The 11161-nt window shown below is 39.8% G+C and overlaps 1 protein-coding gene across 3 annotated transcripts; it reads right to left on the bottom strand.

The window, feature by feature from the left end:
* Positions 1-79: 79 nt before the first annotated feature.
* Positions 80-10203, bottom strand: larp4ab (La ribonucleoprotein 4Ab). 3 transcript variants are annotated; one of them, XM_058632376.1, is made up of 15 exons: positions 10008-10203; positions 7988-8123; positions 7432-7678; positions 6541-6677; positions 6129-6232; positions 5865-5975; positions 5529-5582; positions 4544-4756; positions 4197-4300; positions 3770-3985; positions 3573-3624; positions 3199-3360; positions 3023-3099; positions 2748-2928; positions 80-2667 (listed from the first exon to the last, which is right to left on the bottom strand). In XM_058632376.1, the coding sequence occupies exons 1-15, from the start codon at positions 10008-10010 to the stop codon at positions 2290-2292; spliced, it is 2175 nt and encodes a 724-aa protein (XP_058488359.1). In that variant the 5' UTR covers positions 10011-10203; the 3' UTR covers positions 80-2289. The 3 variants fall into 3 exon arrangements, with proteins under 3 accessions (XP_058488359.1, XP_058488361.1, XP_058488360.1); XM_058632378.1 differs by having other exon boundaries at positions 3770-3901; XM_058632377.1 differs by having other exon boundaries at positions 7432-7654.
* Positions 10204-11161: the final 958 nt, after the last annotated feature.

Below are 11161 nucleotides of genomic sequence, written 5' to 3'. Positions count from 1 at the left end.
GTATTACACCCAACGAAAATCCCCATTAGAACTAGAAACAGCATGTTATGCAAAATTTCACATGGGCAAAAGACAGGACTGTTAAAAAATAAATCTTTATTTTCATACAATATGCTCAGTGATTAAGTATGTATTTGTTAAAACCAGTGTCTACTTGACTGAAAATTGCAATATCTAGTTTGATTGAGACAGTTATAAGCAAAAAATTTAATATAAGACTGATTGCATTGGCAAGTTAACATAACAGACTCATTTACACATAATGGACAGACGAGCATGCAAGAGTACATGGTAAGCTTCACTCCAGTCAACTGTAGTTACTATAAACTGAGATTTGCATTGGATAGAATCTAGTATCACATCCATGCTTTAGAGAACAAATGAACCAGCCTGGTGTGCTCTATTTTGTTCTGTTCAAATGAAATGAAACAATGTTAAGGCACTGGAGGTTTGGGGAGTGAACAGTTCCATGTAGTCTGAGGCAGAAGCCATCTCTCTTTTGCAGCCAAGTTTACACAGTCAGATACAGACAAATCATACACTATAGGAGACAACTGATTAACAAAATACTGTACAAAGACAAAAGCCTGTTTAATTCCCCTGAACCTGAAAATGTGTATTTTTTTTACCATCACAAATGTGTTTGCAACAGCACAGGTCATGCAAATGAAATGAAAACACATAAAAACTTATGTTCTGTTTTTCTGCCCAACCTTTCCAATCTTGCTTCTGTAATTAATTATATAAAGCCACACGATTTAAGGAGTTATCACAGCTGTTACAAGTACATTCTATTCAAAATCAAGTCATCTAAAGATGACCATTTAACCATGTTTTCAATACAGTATTTCCTTCTCAGAATAGTCAACACCACAGTCCCCAAATATGACACAAATACCACTACAACGTTGATTCAAAAATGGAATTCAAAGAGCTTCTGCAGCAGGAAAGAAAGTGCACAAAAAAATTGTATCTACACCCAAGAAAGCTTAAGTACACAGACATTTACATGATTTGATAGACTACGTTCACCTAAATCAAAACAGATGCAGGCAATGTCTCCAAATCACATCCAAACCAAAACACTTGCCACAGCATCAAACAGCCACTTTTAATCAGCAGGTGACCAATTTTCATTGAAGGAAAAAAAAATCCTGCATGTGTTAGAAATTTACATTCATGGTATTAGTTACACCTTTTACCCTTCTCTAAATAGTGAAAATGAACTCCCCAATTACTGAACTCTATTCACATGACAAGTATGCATGCGTTTCTTACCTAGTCAAGACTATACAGCGAGTTATCATGGTGAACAACTGTAGTTTACTGGATGACTTTAAACTACTCACAGTTAAACAGATCTAGGAAAAGATTAGACCTGAAACAAAGGTCTTGATTCTGATAGACACCAGTATCTGGTGAAATAGAGGAACAGTATTTTCTGCTTCTGCTAATGTTTAATGAAGCTAAACAATTTAGAAACAAGTTACTGATTAGTACAAGAGTAAAAAAAAAAAAAAAAAAAAAAAAAAATCATGCAAAACTAAAGCTGAACTATTCGTTATACTACATCTCTTATTTCAAATGCCAGCAGTAGCACATCAGCACCACAAAGACTGCAAAGACAAACACTGCCAAAACATTTGATGATAATTAGACCATTTGAATCCATGTTTCATCATCGTCTTGTGCATGATTTCATAATCACTCGTCAAAACTCAAACTTTCTGTGGTTAATCACATAACCCGTTTCTATTATCATGCAGTGGATTCATGTTCCATTTCATAAATAATCGTACATCCTTGTCAGCATTCAGGAAACAAGTCTGACAAAAAGCTGAAGATGAACCACATGCAAACAACCAAATCCATCCAGTTGTGCCATATGGTCATTTTGAATGTTAACAAGCTCCACCAACATTTGAAGATACAAGATCCCCATTTCTAGTTTTCATTTTCTTCAACATGCGCACACGTGTGCACACACACACACTCTTGTCCCATATATGGTGACATTACTTCACTACCAAGTACAGTATGTTCCATCACCCCGTCTGTGATTCTTTCAGCAGACCATTTCAGTTTCCCTAAAAAAGGAACAACTACTTACTTAACCTATTCAAATCATTTCTGGTCTGCAATAATGTTAAGAGAATCTTTTGACATCAGCTGTCAATTTTTATATATGTTCATCTGTCTATTTACATATACTATATATTTACATATACTATATATTTACATATACGTTTACTGTTGCAGTTCATGTTTAAAAGGCTCCCCTTTCTTAAGTCATTTTGGTGAACTTGGGGGAATGTTCTGTTCCTTGCCACTGCGTCTGGTGCCGCGCTGTTGAGTAAACGGTTTGCCACTGTTCATGCCTCTCTGATACTCCCCAATTTTCCGGCCTGCACCTCCAGCTCTGGCTTGGTTATTCCCCCCTCTGAAAGAGCGTAATGGTTGACGAGGTGGACGGCTGCCTTCACTTTTCTCTGGTTTCCCTGTCCTGCTTCTAACGTTGGGGCAAGCCTCTTCCCCCCTGTTGACTTTGAGCTCTTGCAGCGGTTGGCTAGCTGAAGAGGCAGGGAGTGAAGGAGAGGGTGTCGGTGCTGGTGGCTTGTCCTTGGCCATCCGCTGGCACACTTCTGCGTAGCTGAGCTTTTTGAGGCCCTGGTAAGAGAGTAAACATAATTAAAGAAAAAGAAGCCACCAGGTAATGTATGGTTCCAGAGGAAAAGAGCAGGCCTTACAAGCTCTGATGTTGGAGTTGAGGGAGCTGGAGAAGGTACTTCTGTTGGATCAGACTGGCCACAGGTGGAGGAGCCATGTTCTGAGGCTACTGGAGAAACTGCCTGTGGGGGTGGAGAGATGGTTGGATGGTTTTCTGGGACGGGATGTTCAACTTGATCCTCTTCCTTCACTGGAGAAATACTGAATTGACATAAAAAGTGAAATGTTACTTTTTTTTGTCACATCCATCCTTCAGATATTGTTAGTGATAGATATTAGTTTTAGTTAACTGTACCATGAGGTGGGTGGTGCCACTGTATGCAGTGTCACAGGAGCAGGTTTAGCAGCCTCCGTAGCTTCTTGGCTTATAAACTAAAATAAATAAAGACATTAAAATTTAAAACTGAATATGCAATTAGACAGCTTTCAACAGTGTCCAATGCACAACATGTCAAAGAGGGAAAAATGTACCTTGTTAGTGCCTTTTAGGCCACGCACAACATCAGAGAGGCGCATTTCGGGTGTGGTTTCTTCCCGTGTGCTGACCACAGATCCCGGTAAAGGAGGAAAACTGGAAGCTTCCAGTTCAAAATTTGGTGGCGGTACCCTGGCCTCCATCAAAGGGACAGGACGCTGAAAATATTTATTTCAGTGAAGTCAAATTTAAGACAAAGGATCCTCCACATAGTACTTGATGTTTACCTCACAAAATGAAACTCATTACTTTTTAACACATCCTTAGGACATCGTTGGTCAAGTTTTAGAAAAAAAAATGTTTAGAAACCACTTTTTAAAGTAATGCAAGGGGGAAAGAATAAAGAGAGAAAAGAGAAAAATTTCCTCACCACATTCTGTTCATCTTCCCTTTTCCTCCTCATGCCTCGGTGGCCTCCTCTCCTATTGAAAACATTTATTTTATTTTTACTTCTGACCCAATTAGCATTTACATGAAATACACACAGGCACTTGAATGTTATTAGAAGATCACAATTTGGTTGTACATCTAAATTAAGTCTTATTAAGCAGGATATTTTTCACTCACCTGCCTCGTCCACCCCCACTCGGATCTCCAAAGGAAAAGTTGGCCTGTAAGGAAGTTTCTTTAAGACTGAAGGAGTGCAGAGACCCTGGTTCTGAAGTTTGAAGAGACTGTGGACTCAGGGGAGCAGGCAGGCTGTCCATCAGAGACCCAAGAGCCAAAGAAGAAGGAGAAGAAGGGGGACAGTCAGCAGGCCTGTGGTGACCCTTCATGTGGTTTCTGGGCATAAATGCACAAACCATTTAAAAAAAGAAAACTGCTGCAGCCTACTCCAGCATATCATTTTAACTGGGCTTGGGGTGGACCCTAACACAGCTAGTGTGACAAGTGTTCCATAATAATGGTTCATTTCAGCTACAGTATGACATACTTATAGCAGTGTTAGCCATGCCAATATTACTGTGAATAAATGAGCTATGAGTTGACTTACCGGTTCCTGTTCATGGGTCGATGGGTGTTGGTGGAGCTTGAGTTTGCTTTGTAGTTACCAGCACCAGTGTAGCTATTCATGAATGCTCCATTAGGGAAAGGTGCCTAGATATTATGATGGCAGAGGGAGGTCCAATTACAAAATAGTCTCCTCTCATGCTCAAACAACACATAAGATACAAACAGAAGCCAAGAATTTCAAATTAGACATGAGCCTGCAGAGTTAAACACTTGACACGTGTATGATTGCATTTATAAATTTAAGTAATGACACTAATGTTTAACCTTTACAGATTTCATCAAGTGTTCATCTTATTTTGTGAGCCATGTTGTGATTCAAACTCTTACCAGTGGTGTTTCAAAGTAAGGCACGACTGAAGGGTTCCAGGAGGGAGACACCACAGGATAAACAGGGTACTGCTGCTGAGGGCTGTACATCTGCTGCACATAGACAGGGGAACCATACTGGGCCTGTGGTTGGGCAGGCTGACTGTACACACTTGAATCCACACTGCGGAAGCCATTCTTACCAAAGAATGCGTTAATGGCTTTAATGCGGGCCTGTGGGTGACGGGAGAGGAAGGAAAAGAGTGAGTTTTGTTTTGGTTACAGAAGAGAGGCTGCTACTACATCTCTGAATATTGTCCTTAAATCCCCTCAGATCTCATAATCTCACGGTCATTAGGTCATAAAACACTGCTCAGACTAGGGGAAAGAAGGGGGAGGGATAGGGAGGTTGGAGTGAGAGAAAGGGGGAGTACAGGGAGGAGCAGAGGTAAAGAGTAGATTAGAGCAGAGACACAGAACATTAATATAGAGAGCTACAAGTGAAAAGTTCCTCCCAGCCAGTCACAGTGCATATGGGTCCTTCCAAGCGCGATACTGATCATCACTGGGGTCTAAACAGGACAATTAATATCTCACAAACCAATCTGCTTTATTTTGAAGAAAAAAAAACACAGTCATGTAAAAATCCAGCTGAAAAAGAATGTATTAAAAACCTGAAATACAAAAGGTAAATGTCAGAGTGTGATTAAACAAAAAGGCAATCAAACTGCCTGGAGATAGAGAAGTGTGCAAAAGTCTGACAAAGGAGCAGAGATCACTGGATGTCCTCCTTGCTTATCAAGACCCTGTACACACAAATCCCCAAGGTCACTCTTGAGGCCCAGGGTTAGCCAAACAGTCTAGCATTGATAGTAGCAACATGGTGAGGTCAGCTGATGGCACAACTAGTCTTGTGGGGCTCCAGGGAAGCTTAATAATAAACAGTGATCCAGCCTATGCTAAAAACATGTACCATCATATAGTATACTAAAGTAAGAGAACTCACCATGATTGGTTTTCCCTGGAAGGTTTTCACTTCCTCTCTTAAGTATCTGAGAGCCTGGGAACAAGAAATACAAATATCACAATGCAATTCACTTTTTAAAGAGCAAAAACATTACTACTCTCCATTCCAGAGGATTAACATCATTTTTATTTATTGCATAATAAATTGTTTAACATCTATTATTAACATGTCACTTTCATTAAAATGCCCCTTCAAGATTGTGGAGGTTTCCTCTAGTTTAAAAAGGTAGAGTGAAAATAAAAATATAACCTCTATTTGAAACACAAACCTAAAGGTGATCAAAATACATTCTGCAATTAAAATGAGGGGACATACCTGTAGTGCATCCATATCCGATTGAAACGTTATGTACCAATTGCTGTTATGTGCAAACTCGGCACATAATACTTTTGGACAGTTTTCGCTCTTAAATAGATCCTCCACCTCCTGCAAAAGAGATGCAAGACATATGTTACACTGTCCTTACACTGACACCGACTACCCCTCTAGGATTGCCAGGTACAACTGCTTTATTCTCTGTAATCCATTACAGTCACATGAGAGAACCTTGGACAGTGCTGAATTTGCAGTTGTCTTTACCTCAACAGGTGTCGTTTCTGGCACCTCTCTCAGAATAATGATGCAGCGACTGTGATTTGGCCGAACCTTCTCTCCACTTTCATCAACTTGTACCATGGGAGAGGCTGTAACAAATACACAACATAAACATAATTGGTAACTCATGCAGTAACACTGGGGTCCAACAGTCAGATACCAATTTCCCATTTGGAAAAAGACTAATGCTCTCATGTGTTCATTATCAAATAACTTCATAATAAACACAAGCAAAAGCGCATTCTCTTAAAAACGTGCATTGTTTACACAAACACCATGACACATGTATCCCAAAGTGTTGTACATGGACAGTATTGAAGTAAAAACATTTGTTGACATGAGTCAGTTAATTTGCCAATAATCTAATAAATGCAGGGTAAAAGCAGGGTAAAATTACCTCGTAGTACATTCACAATAAGGTCCCTATCAGTGGTGAGGGCTTTAATATCCTCCATAGAAGCAACGGTCCAGATCGGAACAAAATGATCACTGTCCATCTGGGAGATCAGGTACAGGTCCTTGGAAAGGTTCTCTCTGCAAAACACCCAAAAACAAAAGATAGATTAAATTATTTTTTTTGAAATGTACATGGTGACTTTAGTACCAGGACCTATTAAAAGAAAATAATTCTGAAGACTCCCATCTCACACTGTTATTACTCTGGAACTGATACAAAATCTATTCAATTATTAACCCTTTCTTCATTGTTTATAAATTGCATCAGTTCTTTACAGATAATTTCAATGACCTTCCACCATATCCACCACTGTTTGACCCCACTATACATCAATTTAACGCAAGATTAAACATTTGACTGGCTTTGTGGCTTTTAATGCCAAAACTAAACCATCAATAACATGATGCTTCTGTTTTTAAGGAACAAAGTAAGTTCTACTTCTCTAAGTGCACAATACTATTCCAGTCAATCATCAAAACTGATGTACAAGAGGCTAAAAGTCTCTAGATTTATAAAATAAAAAATATAGGAAGAAGGCCTGTTACCTTTCAAACAAGATAATCAAATTATTCGTCTGCTTTACACAATTAGGTGATGGGAGGATAATAATGTAAAACATTTGTAGGAATGTGGGGGTGGAGCTTCTTAAGTAACACTGAAAGGATGACTATTTTTAATGACTCAAATATCAAAAAAATCATTCCGAAACATTGCTAACCTCACCATGAAGTAGAGGGAAAAAAATCAGTATTAGCTTAATCTATATTGCTTCAAACATTTTAATCCTAAAAAATGGCAAAGAATAAACACAATTTCTGGATGTCTACTGACCTAGAAAAGCAGAACTCAAGCTGTTTCTTCAAAGACTCTCTAAGGCTCTCTTCAGACATTGGTTGTTCCTTAGAAACATCATCTATAGCCACTTCACTTTGTGGGTCACAGACTAAATACTCCAAGTCAGGGTGGTGGACGTCATTCATGTTCATATCCTCAGTGGGTACAGGGGCATCATCAGGAGGACTGTCGGGGCATTCAATGTCGCATCCTTTACTCCCTGCAGAAAGAACGTTTGAGTAACCTAAAATAGAGAAAGCAGGCGGTGACAAAATAGTTGTGAAATAACCGTCACATTTAAACCACAACACCACACATTCTCTTCCATTCTTATATAATATGCTATATATCCTCGAGGACACAGACTTTCAATACTTAGCACAACTGTAATTATCTAGGTTGTGTTTAAAAAACACTTTCCATTTATGTATATGTCAGACATGGTCCATTCCCACACTTAACACACTACAAGTAAAGAGGGGGATTTGACTTTTAGGCAACAGAAAAACTTAAGTGAGAAAACGCCCAACACAGAAGGGGGCTATGGTCATACCGTTCGTCATCTCAGCAGGAGGGCAGCTGGGCAGCCAAGAAGAATCATCTGTCCCCTCTGGGAGGTCATCCTGGTGGGCAGGGACTTCCTGCCACACTTTAGCATTGGGATTCAGACCAGTTCCCTTTGTGGTAACCTGAATGATTGTATGTCAAAAATTAAAAACAATAAAAGATAATGTAGTTAAAGCAGAAAAGCAGTATTTCAATCATCTTTATTCACATAGGACTAGGACAGATGTAGTAGCTTGATGAAGACTCATGTAATAAGATTACACATTTTATAATAAAAACTGTAGCGCAAGTTGTACTAATAATAAAAGCCCTTTAAAAATAGGTTGAATTTTTTGGGCAGAATAAATAAATGCAAACCATTTAATGCACTTTTAGTACTGGTCAATATTGTAACTTAAACAGTATTAAGCTTCCACAACCATCAGAACTGACTTTCTATTCAACTATATCGTAGCAAAACCAATGAGTGAGGTTTTATGTGAATCACTAATCCGGCCTTATCCTGGTCAAGCCCCACACAGGTTTAAGGAGCTATTCTTGTTAGGACGCAATAGACTTCCATTTGTTTGGACAGCCGAACCCAAACTTCATCTGTAACCTTACCCATAACCAGTTAAAGAGTTAACCTAACCACACTCAAACTAACTATACCTACAGGACGAGAACGTTTCCATCTCATTCGATGGGCCACAAAACATTATTCAAGACTTAACTTTGTACACAGTGCAATAATTTCAATTTTAATAGAAGGTCAGTCTCCATACCAGAAAATGTCCTTGTGAGATAACAAATACAAACACCTTTGTACAACAATTCCTCTTAGGACACTGCTGTGCCTTGAGTTCATTTGGGCCGAGTAAACAAAACATTTAACCTTTTCCTAAACACAATTGAACCCAAATTAGATTCTGCCTCATTAGAAACACGGTTTGGTGTCCATTAGGACAACTGGTCCTGACAAGGTCAATGTTTATGCCAGAAAAGATCCTTCAGACACAGACACACACGCCGGTGAGTTTTCATTGGTGTACCCATCAGCTAAACCCCGCCTCTCTAACGGTCACACGTATCCATACATGGCGATGGTCCGCCCGGGAGCTGCGGCGTGATTGAACAATACATGTTAACCTGTCATCCGTTGCATAATATTGGCTCAACTCCAGTGCGTTTCATTCAATAATACAAAACCAATAAAGTGCTCGACGTGTGATAACAAACATAAACATGTGTGGTCTGTGTGCTGAGCTGCAGGCGGACAGAGAAGCACAGCTGCGTTTTCACTTCGACAATCAGGAAGAAAGAAGAGACCACATGGCGCAGACGTGCCCATGCCACTTTTAACACACGCACGATAATCTTAACACAATCATTTAAGTTAAACTGATGAATGAAATGAACGAACTCCACACACTGCTTAGGAGCGATTGTGTCTAATCGAGTACAGAATAATGTATGGGTCGTCTCTTCAAAGTTATCATGTCCGCTCTGGCAGTGCTGTGACCTTTGATAGCCGTTTAGCCACCGAGTCCAACAGCTCGCTTTCATTGAACAGAAATCACGTGCTGCACATGCAGCGTATAAAGTTAAATGATAAACCAGGTCCCGCTTTTAACGGGAACGAACATTATTGTATTTGTTTTACAATAGTACACCGTGTTCTTAAACACATGTCGGCACATTAGCATTGCCACATGGTCGTCTACCATATGGTAACGAGCGACAACACAAATACTCGCCTTTAGCTAACTAGCTCAAGTGAAACTAGCAGTAAGAACCGGTATACACACAACAGTGCGTTAAAATAATTTGACCTACAGTTTGCAGTGCCATGTTTACATTTTCATTTAGATGTTTGTCGTGGGAAACACAGTAGTTGAGTAACACTCTGTAGTAGCAAGGCGGTTTAGTTTAGAGCTGTAGGAGGTTACAGAGTCAATCGAGAAGAGGGACGCGAACAGGTTGTCGCATGTTAAGCTAGCGTGATCAAGCTTCAGGCCCAAACTTACCATGCTGCTGCAATGCTCGCCGTCTTCTCACTGTGTCCTCCGAGGGATGTAACCTTCCTATTGAGAAGTATTCCTCTGCGACGAGACAAATCGTTATCAGCACTTTTTTTCCTTTTCTGAAAAAGTGTTTCTCCGTCTAACTGTCGTTTCCCCCGGCAACTGCTGGTAACATACGGCTGGACCGAGCGTGCGTCCCCACTGTCCTCGCGGAGCTTTCAAACTTTGAAAGCCACTAATTTTAAAAAAAACTATTAGAGGGGAAAAACATTTCCTGTTATATCGAAAATGCGTCCAATTTGCTCAATTCCTCATCCCACTGGTTAGCTTCGCTCAGCCAGCACGTGACAGCTGCGTCCTATGTCTGCCACCGTCCCAGTAACAGACTACTGCTGTTGCTGCTGCTGCTCTTACGCTCCTCTCCGTCAACAGCAACGCTAACTGCGCAGCGTAGCAACCGCTGTGTGTGTGTGTGTGACCTCTGTGCGCTAGTCAGGGCTGAAGCTTTCTTCTCAGCTCCCTACTTGCAACTGAGACAAATTACACATTCATACCAATGCATGAATAACTGACACATAATTATTCCACTTTTTTTTATCACATTAAAAGGAGATAGTATTATCGTATAAGACTTGTAATAATGACCGGACGCTTGATTAGGTAACACCTGTTCAACTGCATCTAATCAGCCAAATAATCAAATGGCAACAACTCAACAATCAACTGGGGCTTATTGTATTTAACTGTTAAGTCATAACTATTTCTTTTGAAAGAAATAAAGCTGTAATTTTAAAAATTTTCAAACCCTGAAAACACATTGGAATTCAAGCACTTCCAATGGTGTCAAGCAACAGTCCAAACCTTGTTTGGACTACAATGATTGTTTCATTTTTATTTATTAGCAGTGGCATGCACAGACATTTCGAAGGGCAGGGGTGAGTACTAGTTCTCATAAAGCAGGCATGCCCAATGTGCAACCATGGGCCTAAATTTCATATGGACCTCTAAATTGCATTTTGTAGCAATGTGTGTCATCTTTTAAAGTTTGACGTCTTTGATGCAAGAAAGCCTTGGTATGTTATTTTTACTTTTTTACATGTAAGAAGCAACTGGCACCCACATACAGTATTTTTACATGACCTACAAAATGTAGAAAC

This window comes from Solea solea, chromosome 6 (assembly GCF_958295425.1).
Source record: "Solea solea chromosome 6, fSolSol10.1, whole genome shotgun sequence".
NCBI classification, from domain to species: domain Eukaryota; kingdom Metazoa; phylum Chordata; class Actinopteri; order Pleuronectiformes; family Soleidae; genus Solea; species Solea solea.
Note: the sequence above shows the minus strand (reverse complement) of the source record. Positions and strands in the feature narration are given on the sequence as shown.

What these genes read in the sequence shown, in the direction of transcription:
- larp4ab (XM_058632376.1), bottom strand. An exon ending in CTTGAGTTCTGCTTTTCTAG is followed by an intron (nt 6,678 to 7,431) that starts GTCAGTAGACAT and finishes GGTGTTTTGCAG; the next exon opens with AGAGAACCTTTCCAAGGACC. An exon ending in AGTGGGGGTGGACGAGGCAG is followed by an intron (nt 3,625 to 3,769) that starts GTGAGTGAAAAA and finishes TGTTTTCAATAG; the next exon opens with GAGAGGAGGCCACCGAGGCA.